Source organism: Malus domestica, chromosome 12 (genome assembly GCF_042453785.1).
Source record: "Malus domestica chromosome 12, GDT2T_hap1".
NCBI lineage: Eukaryota > Viridiplantae > Streptophyta > Magnoliopsida > Rosales > Rosaceae > Malus > Malus domestica.
The window spans coordinates 30,980,073-30,996,041 of NC_091672.1; the positions used below are offsets into that span (position 1 = coordinate 30,980,073).

Consider the following 15,969-nt stretch of genomic DNA (forward strand, 5'->3'; position numbering starts at 1 on the left):
ATATGGACCTACAAAACGTCGATAAAAGTTAAACATAGTAATGGGAAAAAACAATTTCACTATCAAAAACTTCTTTTTTATTTTTTTACTTTATAAAAACCATCCAGCAAGGTTTGTCACAGAACCGTGTACAGAGAAATCTCTGATGAGTCTATTTTATTTATATATTTTATCCTAATTTTAGTATGCTTTGATATTACTTTGGTGAAATTTTGATACTTTGATTCATATTTTTAAAGTAAAACATGCGACTTCTTCTTGAGCAAAAAGTGATGAAGGGGATGAATTTTGGAGTGATTCCAATTGAAGGATGTTCGTGAGTCCTCAGATTGGTCGTGTCAAAGTTTCAGATTTTCCTAACAAGCAGTTAATTTATGGCAATGAAATAAAGGAGTAGTGTGCGAAGCTGTCAAAATGACGTTTTGGTCTTATTTGGGCTTTTTGGCATCCAAGATGGTGTCTTTTGTTATTGGACTCTTATGGAGAAATGTTCAGAACATCTTACGCTTTAAAATAAGCTATCTTGGTCTGTTTTGGAGGTGTTTAAGGCCTAGAATGTGGTTGTTTTGGAGATAAGTTCATAACATCTCAAGCTTTAAAATAAGCTATATTGGGCATGTTTTGAAGGTGTTTTAGGCCTAGAACGTGGCTGTTTTGTGGCTAGGCTGATTTCCCATTATTGTTTAGAATTATATTTCCTAGTTTCTTTTTACTTATTATGTTTCTTAGTTTTTAGAAGACCTTTTATGAGAATGATTTTATTTGCTAGTAATATAAATAAGGCTTATTACACCATATGGAGGCATTACTTTGGAGAATTTGGCTTAGAGAGCTTTTGACTATTTGAGTTTATTTAGAAGGTGTTTTCTATTCATGTTTTTAAAAATATTTTTCTTTATGATGTGCGTAATTAGTCTCTTTTGTTAGGGCGAGGCCACGAGTCTTAACAAGAATATGTAATTTCTTTTCAATTTGTTTATGATTTATACATACAGATTTTGTATTATTGTGTTTGAAACTATCTAATTGTTTTGATGCTTGATCACCATTAGGATATTTAGAAAATGAATTTGATGCAATTTTGGTCGGATGACTGTTCCTGAAATTGATGAAGGCTTCTTACGGTTAATAATTGTAATTTCACTTAGGATGAATACTGTGTTTTAAGGGTTCATTGTTTTTCAAAAGGTTTTCATAAAGCTTAAAAGAGTCTTGAATGTTTAGATTTGATCTGAATACCATGAACGGATTGCATGTTTGAAATACGTTCTATATTGGAGGTCCAAGTATAGCATACTTTAAAAAAACCTAACCCTTCAAAATATTTTTAATTGGTTGAGAGAACTATATAAAATTGTTAAGGTGACAATGAAATTATAGTTCTTTTACAAACTACAACTTTATTTTCAAAATCCGTTTTCTTTTGTTTCCTTACTTTGCTGATTTATTTAATTATTTAATTAAAAATCGTTTTTATTATTTTAAATTTCAAAATCAATTTTTTTTCAAACTTAATTTTAAATAGGTAATTAAGAATTAGCTAAATACAAATGATTTAATCAATCTATATAGAAACCGATCTTATTTGAACCGTTTATATTATAATTATTTTAGTATCTTGTCCTTTTGCAAATATTTTTAAATATTTTTTTTGAAAAAATCCTATCAACCTCCACCAAGTTGTCTTGTCACTAGAAAAAGAAAAAAGAAAAAGTTGAAGGAGTTGAAGAAAAGGTGCAAACCTTCGAATTCCATGTCTACAAAACCTGCAATGCACATGGTAAAGCTACTACAATTTCTTATCTTAAATCTTTTTTTGGTCTCCCAGTTTTCAACTTTCTATCTGCCTCTCTGGGTACTGATTTCTGGGTAGGTTCTTCTTCTTCTTCTTCTTCTTCTTCTTCTTCTTCTTCTCTCTCTCTCTACTTATCAAATTCTCCCCATTAATTATTTGATCGTCTTTATATATTTACTTTGAGTGTTTTATCTGCTCTGTTGTGTGTTCATATCAATCCGAAGCTATATATTTTGCTCCAAGAAAGTGATCAAAATAATTACCCAGTTGATCAATTTATCAGGAAAGCACCCTACCTACCATGATCACATTCTCGGAGAAGGATCCTCTCCGGATCTCTCTCGGGGGATCCATGGGGGTCGTTTAATCTTGGCCCTTCACGGAAATCGTGCGGTCACAATTAATTATTCTTTTTTTCTACGCAAGCCCACGTAATCCTTCTGCCTTTGTCTGAGCACCCGCCCCACCTCCGCACCGCCGCACCGCCATCTTCTTCATCTTCCATTTTTGCCTCCAGATCCTTCAATTCTCTTATTCCCAACCATTTTGGGTAAAATACAAAACTACAAACCATGTTTTTATTATTTTTTTGAAGTCTAGGACAAACCGAGCAGCAATCCGAACGCCGTGGTGGTGTTGGCTGTATTCGCTGGGTCTGGCGGCTCTGCACCTACATCGCCTCCGACGACGGCGACACCTGCGCGTCCGCCAACCCCGACGAGTTCGAACCCATCCCTCGCATCTGCCGCCTAATCCCCATGTTTTCCCTTTACCTTTGCCTTCTGTCGTTGACTTTAACATTAAACTTTGAAACACTAAACCTCCTAAAGTAATTGAATGAAAAAGTAGAGAATTTTAGAAAATTTGCGGGTCGGAGGAAGAAGGAAGAAGGAAGAAAGAAGCAGTGAGGGAGGTGAGTGCCTCGTTTGGCGTGAAAGATGACAAAAAAAAATAAAATTAGTTTTTGACCGTTCGATTTACGTAGACGATCTGGATTGAAGGATCCCCACGGATCCTCAGAGAGAGATTCGGAGATGATCTTGGTCCACTTTATCAGGCGAACCATTTTTGTAATTGTTCCAAATTCGAATGAAAGGTTTCAACTTTCTTCATTTTCCTCAGCAACCAGATAAACCAATAAGAACACTTGTTGCTGCATAAATATGACTACTCTGTTTTTGGGTTGCCCTCACTTTGATCCTTCGTTTTTATAGGCATAAGTGCTAGTTCTACAATGGCTTACGTTCCACCACACAGGCGGCACTCGAAGGGACCGGAGAGGCCATTGCTCAAACCAGAGCTGCTTGCTCCTCAATCCAAGAAAAACTTAAATGTTAAGCCATATAATAAGTCTATTGTGGATTGGACGGAAAATATAGTTTATGCAGACCATTCTACACATCGATGGTGCGCCATCCCTTTGGATGACGAGAACCAGTTTCCATCTTCTGTTAATCTTGAGCCTGTTACCTTGGAGTCTGCTGTGCTGAATTTTGGAGAAAATCATCTAGCTTTGATCAATACTGGTCTAGATAATGGTTAGAACTTCAATAATTCTTTTTGTGCATGTATTTTATAAGTTGTTACTTGGGTTATGGATTTGTTTGGCTGATACTTGATAGAAGGCGGTGAGGTGGAGTGGAACTTGCCAAGGAGCCCTTGGGAATATATAACAGAAAATGTGCTGGAAGACTTGCTTTCGGCATTTAAACACGTGAGGAATGAAATGAAGTCTGCAAGGCCCAAAGAAGTAAGTCCAACTTTGGTTGCCAGAGTGGGGAAAGTACTCTTTCGCAGGTTAGATTTCCTCCTCATCTAATTCACTGGTTAGCTTTCGAGCCTTTTGTGCCATTCATTAACTTGATTATGTAATGCGATTATTCATTAATTTGTTCTTTTAGTTGCCTCAGGATACTGGTTAAAGTAGAACAAAAAATAGTTATACTATGATAAAAGGTCATATTTTGGCATTTTAGCTCAGAAGATACGGTGCCAAGTTTGACAGTGAAGTAGGATTATCAAATTCTGCCCTTGTTTTTGATACTTGATACATATATTTCAGTATTGATGCTTAATCACTGTCAACCATCTCATATTTCACATTAGTTTTGTAACAACAGGAAAGAATCTTGTACTACTCCTTAGTTATACATGAGCAGATGAAAGACAATCTTTTGTTGAAATCTTTGTATGAGTTAACATGGAATCTATCAGAAAAAAAATTGTTTACTGAAGCCTTGAAACAATGGAGGAAATCATTTTGCACAAACATCCCCGTTTCATTTAAGGAAAAGATTTTAAAGGAAGTTGTCTCGAAAGTTGTAGTTGATTTCGAAGAGGAGAAACATATACCAAGTAAAGCTTTTCAGCCTATTGTTCTTTTAGTTGATCGTTTCATGCGATTATCCTTTTTACCTTTATATTGTTCTCTTATCTGCCTCAGAATACTGGTTGAAGTAGAACAAAATAATAGTATATTCTATGATAAAAGGTTACATTTGGCATTTTAGTTTAGAAGGTAGGATGCCAAGTTGAACAGTGAAGGACTCTAAAACTCTGCCTTTGTTTTTCGATACTTGATCAATATTATTTTGGTATCGATGCTTAATTACTGTCGATAATGATATTTCATATAATTTGTACACAAACAGATGTATACATAGCAATTTTTGTTGAAATCTTTGAATCAGGAGCCCTTCAATTAACATGGAATCCATCAGAAAAAATTATGGTACTGAAATCTTGCAACAATGGAGGCGATTATTTTACATAAACACTCCTGTTTCATATAAGGGAAAGATTGTGAACGAAGTTGTCCCGAAAATTGGAGTTGATTTCGAAGAGGAGGAAGATACATACGAATTACAGGTATTTCTTTTAGACACGTCAACTTACTGAGTTCTGAGTTCATGTGTTCCAGAATTCTGACTGTAGCTATTGAATTGCTCATTCATTTTATTCTTGTATAGTTGTCTGATTCTACGAGTCCAGAGTCCACTCTCTTCTGCAGATGTCGGGTAATGAAAGAACATGGAAAGCTACAACTCTGTGAGGCAAGTTTTCCAATTCATGCCAACTAAATTTGATGAAACCGTATATGTTGCATCAATATCACAATTGAGTTGCCACAATATTGATTAGATAACTTGGATATAATATTATGCAGCAAAAATATGGGTATTGTATAATAAAACTCAATGTTTCAACCACTGAATGTGATTAAGTTCTCCAATTTTTGGAATAATTTGTGAGGAGCCTTTCCAGATCATTAATATTTTCCGGACTCTTCCCTCTCTTAATTTTTCCTGTTGCTTGGCTTAGGGTTTGTATCCTGAGATTTACATCGAAATGTCAACTTTCTTTCAGATCAAATTGAAACCAGTGCGTAACATGGTAATGGACATTTCATGCACTACTAAGAATCTGGACCTGAGACTAATGCTGTGCACGGAGAAACTCGTAACTGATCTGACTGTAAGCTGCTTTGCCCCGTCCTTTATAAATTTACATTTCTAATCCTTGTTTCAGCAAAGATATTAATTTTGACCTATATTTATCTTCAAGCCACAATCAAAACAAAGAATGTAACGTTTTCTAGAAATGTAACAGGACGATATGGGTTAACCGTACTGGATCCCTGGCTGAACTTATGCTTCTTAGAATGAAGTTTCGTGATCATATTAATTGTTGCCATTTCAGAATGATGAGATGCAAAGCATCACGGATCTGATTAATTCTGCGATTCTAGATCCAGATTTGAAGGGTGGATTGAGGTGGCCCCCGGGGAAGGAGTCTTCTGGAGATAAATACACAGTTGTTAGGGTTTGTCACGGAATGGGTAGTACGTATAGAAATTCATCACTGGGACTTAAAGTAAAACACTACGATCGATTTGATTTGAGAACCTTAACTGGGGAAGCTTCCTGGGGAATAAGTCTGATGCTGGAAAACGTCGTGTCAAAGTTACAGGTAAAGGCTGCCTATTCTCTTGGACATTTTTTTTAGTTCATATGCTGAAATAAAAGATTAGTTTGAGAAAGTTTGTCGTGCGCTGAAATCTCCTGTTCTTTTAATTTTCAGGAAGAGAATGTTGAAGCCAGCACAATTTCTGAGATACTCAAGGGAGATATGCAGTTGATATGGGATAACTTCTTGAGCTTTGAACGTTTTCTAACATGAAATTGCATGTTGTAAATCAGTGATAACGTTCTGTGCGATGTGTATATATCTGTCTACCTCCTTTGTTTTATGTTCAACTTTCGGCATCGTTTGATGAATAATTAGTAACTGTTTTTGTATTTCTTGCAATTCTGTTTGTATCTGGCATCTTTGATGGTTAATGAAATTTTCTCGATTTTACATTCGATGACTACACTGCCAGTAAATGCTTCGGCTCACGTGTTTCTTACAACCAAGATGGTTAATGAACTTTTTGCAGTTTCTTTTAGCCTTGCGTCCCAACCCCACAAGCGGCGGTTAAAGGAAAAGGAAATTTTGTTACAAGATTCTGAACACACATTGATAATAGGTGGAGTATATATACTCTCTAGGTTCTATAGTAACTTCTAGTAACCTAATGCAAGGTTTTTTAACTTTTTGATGACGGATAATGCTCAACATCACACGTTAAAGATCCAAATGTTTATACATTAATTGTCCTTTGGTTTTTTAACTTTTCGATGGAGAAGATGAAGGATTTTTTCTTCGTATTGATTTGTTATTAGAGAAGAAGGGTTTTCTTTAATAATGAATCCCCATTTTTAAATTGGATTTTCATTCACGTAGCACAAATTTTGTGGGGCTGTGACGCTCACACGAGTAGATAATGGAGAAACTAACATAAATTGATACAGATGTATGACATTTGTATGAAATTGTTAGTCGTCTTAAAAAATTGAAAATTTTGAAAAATGTACCAAATTTGATTTGGACAAAAACTTGAGGAGACAAAATGAACCTTTTTTCTTACATTTTTCGTTGAGTTAGATAAATTTCAATCCCAAATTTCTGGCCCAATGAACTCCAAAAATGGCTTTTGAGTTGTAAAATGAGCATTTCAAAGCTAATTTTATTCTTTATTAAAACCCTCTGGTAAGAGTTATTTAATACTACATTTTAATAATATTTCTCTTTACTAGTAAGTGTAAGTGAAAGATTTTAAGTTTGATTTTCGTCAAATATGAATTTGAACCACATTATTATAGCAAACTCATTGTGAGGCTTAGCCATCTCCGTCTACGGTCTGGTGATATTCATCTTTACTTGTAAGTAAGAGGTATTAGTTCGAATCTCGTGGATGTCGAATTTGGTACCAAATTAGATTGCTCATTGTGTGGCTTATCCAAACTCCCTATTCTCTTAATTTAAAATATATCGTTATTTAAAAAAATGTAAATAATATCGTTTGTACAAAAAAAAAAAAAAAAAAAAAACCTCTAGCAAAGTTAATTAGCAAAAAGAAAAAGAAAAGCCCTCCGTCGAGGTTTGTCACAAAAAAAACATATAACCCTCACCAAATTGTCTCTAAAACGAAAATGAAAAAGAAAAAAAGACCTCCAGCGAGTTGTCTTTAAAATGAAAAAGAAAAGGAAGAACCCCTCTAGCAAGTTGTAATCCTATATAATCAACGTGGAGCTTCAGTCATGATTCATTGGGTTGAGATAATTCAAGATAATTTTAATGAAAAGTTTTCGGTACTATTTATTTTAACGATAAATCACATTTTTACATTAAAAAACAATTTTGATATTATTCACTTTACTCTTTATTTTGTCATTTTCATTAAAATTCAAAATTTTCAAATTTTTTTCATTAGTTTTTCTTTAATTTCAAAGCATTCATCCTAAGCATTTCCTTTTTTTTTTTTTTTTCAAATGGCGTCTACTTCTTCCAGCTCTTCCTCCTTTATCCTTCTCCTTACACTACTGTTGACCCTAAAAATTACCAAGCCTACGTGGCGCGCAGGCCGAGTAACTAGTGAGCTAACTACGTCATTCGGTTGTATGTGGGCGTGCCAACTCGTCGGCCGACGAGTAAAATATGTTGATGTTGCGTTGGGTGCGCTATTGACTTCTGAATCTCGCGACTGCGGCTGAGGAAGGAACACTCTCGGCCTTCGGGTTCTAGAGCCTGAAGACAAGGCTGCTAGTTCTGCGAAGTTCAATATCAAATTCTGCTTTCAATGTGCCGAATGTAATAACTTGTAACACCTCACTTCGCCGAAAAGGCTAATGAGATGACCTTTGCCAATAAGGATTCGAAAATCCTTCTCGACTGAGACTTGGATAGATAACTATTCGACGCAGTGCTGTTTATCCAAACTAAAGGTGCTCTGTGGTCGGCTGATTCTACGGCAACAATGCTGTTTATCCAAACTGAAGATGTTCGCCAGTTGCCTTCATAATGCTGTTTATCCAAACTGAAGATGTGTTTGCAAAAAAGAAAATAAAAAATCTCAAGATGTTTGAGAGGTTTCGTGTAGAGCGAGGATTTGCGCATGACAGTTTGTGTGTTGAGTTGGAGATCCCTCAATGCTGCACAGTCTTCATGTATTTATAGCGTTGGATATCTACCTGGAACAGCTGATGGTGCTTGTAGAGTCCAACTGCAATTCTTTTCTGCGGAACAGAAACTAATCCGCATCAGAGAACTACCATATCCTTCAGATAGATGTTCACGATTTTCCAAACTTCACAAAAGCCTATCCAAATAAAAGTCTTATCACCATAGCCTAGCCTACCTAGGCTTGTCATCATTATCCAAGACTATTAAATCTTAGACTTATCACATCACCACAAAAAACCAAGCCTATCTAGGTTTCTCCATAATCCATCCGTGCATGCACCATGACTTTTCAAACCTCATCTACCAAGTTTCTCCAATCTGATAGCAGTAATCCTAAGTTCACTCGAACTGTACTTGTTCGAAGATATAATACTAAGATAATCCAAATTACAAAATAATTACTATGACAAAAACTATAATATTATCCTTTAACAAAAATATCTTCACTTTTCCATCCGACGGTTGAGAACTATATTTACTCAACGGCCTTGATTACACATGCCGATGGTGTAAATTTGGGTTCAAACACCTACCCAGTGTTTCCAACTTTCTTACGATTAAACTTGACCTTACCAATTACCCTGTCTGGAAAGCTCCCTTACTTCGTAGCAGGAATCTCGTCTCTTTTGTTGATGGCACTAGCAAATGTCCTCCTGCCTTTCTCAGATACTGATACTGTGAATCCGGAGTTTGAAGAATGGATTCAACAAGATGCTATGGTTATGGATTCCACCATACAAGCGGCACTCAAAGAAATCGAAGAGGTCATTGCTGACTCTAGAGCTGCTTGCTCCACAATTCAAGAAAAACTTAAATGTCAATCCATGTAATAAGTCTAATGTGGATGGGACTGGAAGAATAGTGTATGCAGACCATTCTGCAAATAGATGGTGCGCCGTCGCTTTGGATGACGAGAACCAGTTTTCCCCTATAACTCCTTATAGTATTTCTCCTATCATTTTATTTTAGTTTATTCATGTTGATTTAAGCCCACCAATCTGCCACATTTTTTGGTAATTTCATTTTTACTCTTAATAAAATAATTATAACCACGTTAAAACTTAAATGAAAATTTTGGACTGCTATTAACAATTCTTTCTAATTACCGAAAAACTAATTAACAATTTTTATAAGGAATAAGATTTTTAGAAAAAATATCAAATGAAATTTTTAAAGTGCTATTAACAATTCTCAAATTTAAAAGGATAAAAAAATTGATGGCTATTATTTTTGGAGAACTCACAAGGCAATGTGAAGAGTAAAAGCCATATATTAAAGGCAATGTTAGAGAGATTAAATTTGTAGATAAAATTTACAAACTAATTAAATGATGTGCCACCAATAGAAATGAATACATTTATCAACGTTTAAGTAATAATCTAATAATCAACTTACATGTCACTTATATCGCGAAGGAAATCTTGTTGCGGACAATTTTGCTAACATGAGCTTGTCTTCTCCATCTTTAACATGGCTTGATTCTCCTCCTATGGCGGTTCATGCTGCTCTGTTTTTCTGACTATGTTAGCTTGTCTGGTTACCGCTTCTCAAATTAATATGCATGTCGGCATCTAGGTTTGTCTCACTTTCTTTTTTTCTCTCCTAACTTTATGGTGTTGTTTGACTTGTTTTGCAGGTTTAGACCTTCATGTTTGGTTCTAGAGGGGTTAGGTTTCATGTCCCCCCCCTCTTTTCTTTGTATCATTCTTGTTTTTTGTTTCTAGAAGGGTAAGGTTTATGTCCCCCCTTCTTTCTAGTGTATTCCTTTTTGTTGTCTCTGTTTTTTGAGGGGTAAAGTTTATGTCCCCCTTGACTAAGTGTAACTTGTTTTTTCGTTATCAATAAAATTACCCTCGTACCGTCGAGGTTTTCCAAAAAAAAAAAAAAAAAAAAAAACTTACATGTCACTTAGTTTACACAATTTAGTTTACAAATTTAGTCTTTTTAACGTTACTCATTTGTTAAAATCTTTTAAGACTCATGTCCAAGCGTGTATGTGTGCAAATCTCTAGTGATACTCCTTCTTTATGTCGATGACATAATCCTAACTGGTGCTAATGTTGATGATGTGCAATCTATGATTAACGAGTTGACTGCAGAATTTGATATGAAGGATTTGGGGTTGTTACATTTCTTCTTGGGGTTATAGATTGAGTATCAATCTCAAGGTGTGTGTGTTCATTAAAGTATGTCAAATATCTGCTTCAGAAAGCAAATATGGTTGACTGCAAACCTTGTCTCACTCCTTGTCATCCTAACCAGAAATTGCTCAATCATGGCAGTCCTCATATGGCTGATCCTGGATTTTATTGAAGTCTTGTAGGTGCATCGCAATATCTCACCTTAACTAGGCCTGATATTGCTTTCTCTGTAAACCAGGTGTGCCAATATATGCATACACCTCTTGAAGCTCATTTTGCTGTTGTCAAATGCATTCTAAGCTATCTTCAAGGTTATGTCAGTTTGAGATTGTGTTTTAAACCTGGCCCTTTATAGTTAAAAGCATATACATATGCTTATTGGGCTGGGGATCCCAATGATCGACGATCAACAACTGGCTTTGTTGTTTTTCTGGGATCATATCCCATTTCTTGGAGCTCTAAGAAGCAACACACTGTTAGCCAGTCTTCCACAGAGGCCGAGTATAGAGCTATGGCTACTACTACGGTTGAAGTGGTTTGGATTCAACAATTGCTTAAGGATTTACATCTTCTTGGTTCTGACACTCCATTTCTCCACTGTGACAACATTTCGGCTATGGCACTTGCAACTAATCCAGCATTTCACTCAAAATCAAAACATATTGAGATAGATTGGTATTTCGTATGTGAAAGAGTACAACAAGGCACCATTTTGTTGCAGTTTGTCAACTCTTCATATCAGTATGCAGATATGTTTACTAAAGGGTTGTGTTCACCTCAATTTAGATATAATTGTGCCAACCTCATGCTTGGTTGTTCCAACCATGAGCTTGTAGGGGGATGATAGAATGTATACACACTTATGTGTTGATGGGATTAAGACAGGTGTCATAAGATTAAGAATGGAGGTGTCATGTGGTTGTCAAGATGTATTCTATAAATACTCATCATGTAATTATTCCATTACAATTATTGAAAACAGAAAACAGTTATTACAATTGTCTCTCTAGATTCTCTCTCTAATATCTCTCTCTTATCTTTCGATAGTTGCTTACACAGTAAGCTTTCTCTGGTTTGTTGACACTGGGTAAGCCCCTCTACTTCTTCTTCTTCTACAAATTGAATGTCTTAATATGTATGCAAGCATTTTATTTTTGCCTCTACAAATTTTCTTTCAGTCACAAGTTCTGGTGTTAGAATGGCTTACGTCCCACCCCACAAGAGGCATTTAAAGGAAACCGAGAGGCCATTGCTGAGGCTGGAGCTGCTTGCTCCCCAGTTCAAGAAAAACTTAAATGCCAGGCCATCAAAGTTTAATGTTGATACAAGTTCAAAGTCATTTATTTATGCAAACCGTGCTTTATTGAGATTGTGCACCATTGGTTTGGATGACCAGAACCAGTTTCCGTCTACAGTTAATCTTGAGCCCATTTCCTTTCGGAATCTACCGAGTGGAATAATGAAGAAAAACCTCTAGCTTTGATAAACTCTTGTCTAGATAATGGTAAGTAGTAGCGTAACATATGCTTTGATAAACTCTTGTTTATGTTATAGTTCTAAGGAATCTACTTTTCATCTTTTTTTAAGGTATCAGATATCTAGGCAGCTTTGGAGGTAGTTAGCATGTTAATTTAATACCTTTTTGCCTTTTTAGATTCCTTGGCTATTTTTTTGGGATGTATACATACGTAAGCCATTTTCTCGACAATTGCACAATGTCTGGATATTTGCAGGTCTTTCTACTATTTCGGCTATTTGGAAAGCTCGAAATAAGTTTACTTTTTAGGGTTGTCCAATCTACTTTCGTCATCTTTACATGTCTATTAATTCTTAGATTGTTCATGGTGGGAAGTTTATTCCTGATTACTTTCAGGGTTTTGACACTCGTATCATTTCTTCTTTGATCCAACCTTTCCCTCGCAAGGCACCAACTATTCTTCTTGTGCTTTGGTCTTCTCTTTGGTTTCCTTAGATTAAACTTAATACCGATGGTTTATCTAAAGGAAATCCTGGTCCTGCTGCTTGTGGATGAGTTTTCCAGGATTGCCATGGTGGTTTCTGCCAAGGGATTGGTCATAGAAACTTTTTTTTGGAAAATCATCAGCATTTATTATTGGTGTAGAGTTTGCATATCAGCGGGGTTGATATTGTCTTTGGCTGGAAAGTGACTCTTCTAGTGTTATTTGTGGTCTTAATCGATTGATTTGGATCCTCCTTGGCCTCTTCATATGCAATGATCTATTTGTTTAGAACGCGTTTGCAAGATGACTTTCTATGCCTCTCACATTTATCGCAAAGGAAATGTGGTTGCGGAAAATTTTGCTAACATGAGCTTGTCTTCTCCAACTTTGGTATGGCATGATTCCCCTTTGTTGGCATTTCAGGCTGCTTTGTTTTTAGACTATGTTGGCTTTCCTGACTTCCGCTTCTTAAATTAATGTGCATCTCGGCATACATGTTTGTCTCATTTTCTGGTTTTTTCTTTCTTTCTTAACCTTGTGATGTTGCTTGTTCTATTTTGCAGATTTAATGTAACATCCCACATCGACCAACGAAGAGGTGGTGATGTGCCTTATATATACATGCCCACCTTCTATAGCACGAGGCATTTTAGGAGCTCACTGACTTCGGGTTTCGTTGGAACTTCGAAGTTAAGCGAGTTCGGGCGAGAGTGGTCCTAAGATGGGTGACCCACTGGGAAGTTCTCGTCTAAGTTCCCAGAAACAAAACCGTGAGGGCGTGGCCGGGGTATAAAACGGAAAATATTGTGCTACGGCGGAACCGGAACTTAGATGTGTCAGATTGGTATCAGAGCCACTCTGCCGTATGGTGCGAGTGTGTTGACGAGGACGTCAGGCCTCTAAGGGGGGTGAATTGTAACATCCGACATCAACCAACGAAGAGGTGGTGATGTGCCTTATATGTATATGCCCACCTCTTATAGTACGAGGCTTTTTGGGATCTTAGTGGCTTCGGGTTTCGTCGGAATTCCGAAGTTAAGCGAGTTTGGGCGAGAGCGGTCCTAGGATGGGTGACCCACTGGAAAGTTCTCGTCTGAGTTCCCAGAAACAAAACCATGAGGGCGTGGTCGGGGCCCAAAGCGGACAATATCGTGATTTGGCGGAGCCGGGACTGGGATGTGTCATTTAAACCTTTAGGTTCACCTTTAGATGGGTTAGGTTTCATGTCCCCCCTCTTTTCCTTGTATCTTTGTTGTTTTTGTTTCTAGAAGAGTAAGGTTTTTGTCCCCCTTCTTTTCCATGTATTTTTAATCCTTTTTTCTTGTATTATGAGGGATTAAGTTTATGTCCCCTTGACTAGGTGTACCTTTTTTTTCAATATCGATAAACTTTCCTCGTACCATCGAGATTTCCTAAAATAGAAAAAATAAAAAAACAAAAAAGTCTTGTTTTGCAAATGTTCCGTTGTCGTATAAGGAATACAATGTAAAGGAAGTTGACCCGAAGATTGGAATTGACCTCAAAGGGGAGAAAGATTTATACTATGTAAAGGTATATTTCTTTTGCAATATTTCACATCAACTTACTGAATTCATACTTTCACAGATATTCAAAGTGTATTTTGGATATATTAAATCCCTCTCCTTCGTTCCTTGTTCATAGTTGTCTGACTCTAGACGACCAAAATGAATCATCACTTGCAAATGCAGTGTGGCAAAAAAACAAGGAAAGCTACATCTCAAGAAGGCAAGGTTTTAAGTTCATACATGTGAATATATGGTTTATATACTACAAAATCACGCACTGTTATGTGTTATATTTTTTTATTTAGTGAGACTTATATCAAATGGCCATTTTCTTTTATATGGAGCTGAGATGCAATGCATTAGGGATGTAACTAGTTCAGGGATTCTGGATTCAAATGTGAAGGGAGGGTTGAGATGCAACGCATTAGGGATGTAAATAGTTCGGCGATTCTGGATTCAAATGTGAAGGGAGGGTTGAGATGGCCACTAGGGAAGGCGTTTTCAGAAGGCCGGTATAATGTCGTTGGAATTTGGCATATATTTACCACTACTTATGAAAATCCAACTCTGAAACTAAAGTTAAGGCATGCGAATCACTTCGATTTTACCGCCTCGGCTCGTGAAACTAGTTGGGAGGTTAGGCTGTTTCTGAAAATGCTCGTTTCCAAGTTATAAGTAAGTCTTGTATTTTTCTCTCATAATCAAGCATCTATCATGTAATGTACCAAGAAAAGATCTAATAGGTGTGTTCGTCTGGAGGAATTTCCGATGAGGACGTTTCCTGGCCGACGAGCACACAGCTCCCCAAGAGGTTGGCTTTGGTTGATATTGTCTATCGGGCTTCTGCTTATTGGAGGCTGTAAGAGAAAGACATAGTTATTTTGAAAGGTGCCTTTATGGGGCCTTAGGTGTAGGCCTTGAGGTTCACAATCAAAATTAACTTTAGGTGTTCAGGCGTGCCATTGCCATCTTTAGCATGACAGATGTAAAACATATGTTTAGTTTAATTGTATATGCCCGAGAGACTAAGTTAGCTATGAAAGGTACCTTCGTAGGGCCTTAGGTGTAGGCCTTGAGGCTTGCATTCAAAACTTAACTAAGTACTCGAACATATAGTGGTTGTTTCATTGTTGCAGAAGTTTTACAACTGTTATACTTTAATCACCCGAGCCCGAAGAGCAGAATGAAGCCAGATAGGTGCCTTTATAGGGCCTTAAGTATAGGCCTTGAGGCTTGCCATCAGAATTAATTTTATACTCAAGTGTTCTGTGGCAATCATAATATAACAGAAGTAAAACTAAGAAATATGCTGATTACTTGCGCCTCAAGTAACTTCAGACTTCTTGTTATCAAGGATTATCGTGGATGGGTTAAGTCCACATAAAGTTCTTTTTATGCCTTGAGACCAATGACTTTTGACTGATAAATCTTGTATCCCCGAAATGTTAGAACTTAGATCTGGTCAAGTTATGAGTGCGGATTCCAACTTTATCTTTTGCATGGTTGGGTACCATTAAACAGACCAGATCCAAGAACCAAGAAGCCTTTTAATCATAAACTTGCTAGAAATAACTTGGATACAGATGGAAGTATACATCATATTACTAGATTTATGAATGAAAAGACAGAACAAAGAGGGTCGGGCAAGGTTTCACCATGTCGGGCAAGGTTGATCGTCTTGCAACTTCCTCTCTTTGTGATTTACAAAGGGTTTGAGTGCTAGAAGGAGAGATTGGAAGATGAGTTTACAGGAGGGAATCGATACTACATCAAGATTCAGACAAGGTAACAGAGCTTTTACAAAGGCTTTTGGTGAAGGTTGATCCTGAAAAGGATGAAGGTTTAGTGCTGACTACAGCTTCGTATGCAAATCTGGCTTGAGTAGAGTTTGTGTATTTGTTTGTTTGATTGAGTGTCCTTATATCTGATTTCTCTTTCCTTTTTTATAGATGATTTGGCTTGGCTGTCTGCAGCATCGATGT

General features: G+C 36.7%; 2 protein-coding genes across 7 annotated transcripts; both read left to right on the plus strand.

Annotated features, from left to right (window-relative positions):
* The first annotated feature begins 1,596 nt into the window (after positions 1-1,596).
* LOC103423594 (uncharacterized) lies at positions 1,597-6,156 on the plus strand. Of its 6 annotated transcripts, none has more exons than XM_070809283.1 (8): positions 1,597-1,780; positions 3,010-3,333; positions 3,421-3,592; positions 4,486-4,663; positions 4,765-4,848; positions 5,162-5,269; positions 5,495-5,764; positions 5,876-6,156. In XM_070809283.1, the coding sequence occupies exons 2-8, from the start codon at positions 3,030-3,032 to the stop codon at positions 5,972-5,974; spliced, it is 1,215 nt and encodes a 404-aa protein (XP_070665384.1). In that variant the 5' UTR covers positions 1,597-1,780; positions 3,010-3,029; the 3' UTR covers positions 5,975-6,156. The 6 variants fall into 6 exon arrangements, with proteins under 6 accessions (XP_070665384.1, XP_070665381.1, XP_070665380.1 ...); XM_070809280.1 differs by having other exon boundaries at positions 1,645-1,780; positions 3,418-3,592; XM_070809279.1 differs by having other exon boundaries at positions 1,706-1,869; positions 3,418-3,592.
* A 5,542-nt stretch (positions 6,157-11,698) lies between these two features.
* On the plus strand, positions 11,699-14,662 carry LOC139189933 (uncharacterized). The gene is made up of 2 exons (XM_070809211.1): positions 11,699-11,882; positions 14,391-14,662. The coding sequence occupies exons 1-2, from the start codon at positions 11,699-11,701 to the stop codon at positions 14,660-14,662; spliced, it is 456 nt and encodes a 151-aa protein (XP_070665312.1).
* The last annotated feature ends 1,307 nt before the right edge of the window (positions 14,663-15,969 follow it).

What these genes read in the sequence shown, in the direction of transcription:
- LOC103423594 (XM_070809277.1), top strand. An exon ending in CAATACTGGTCTAGATAATG is followed by an intron (nt 3,334 to 3,417) that starts GTTAGAACTTCA and finishes GATACTTGATAG; the next exon opens with AAGGCGGTGAGGTGGAGTGG. An exon ending in ACGTCGTGTCAAAGTTACAG is followed by an intron (nt 5,765 to 5,875) that starts GTAAAGGCTGCC and finishes TTTAATTTTCAG; the next exon opens with GAAGAGAATGTTGAAGCCAG.
- LOC139189933 (XM_070809211.1), top strand. Translation starts at nt 11,699, where the DNA reads ATGGCTTACGTCCCACCCCACAAGAGGCATTTAAAGGAAACCGAGAGG. An exon ending in ATTGAGATTGTGCACCATTG is followed by an intron (nt 11,883 to 14,390) that starts GTTTGGATGACC and finishes TCAAATGTGAAG; the next exon opens with GGAGGGTTGAGATGCAACGC.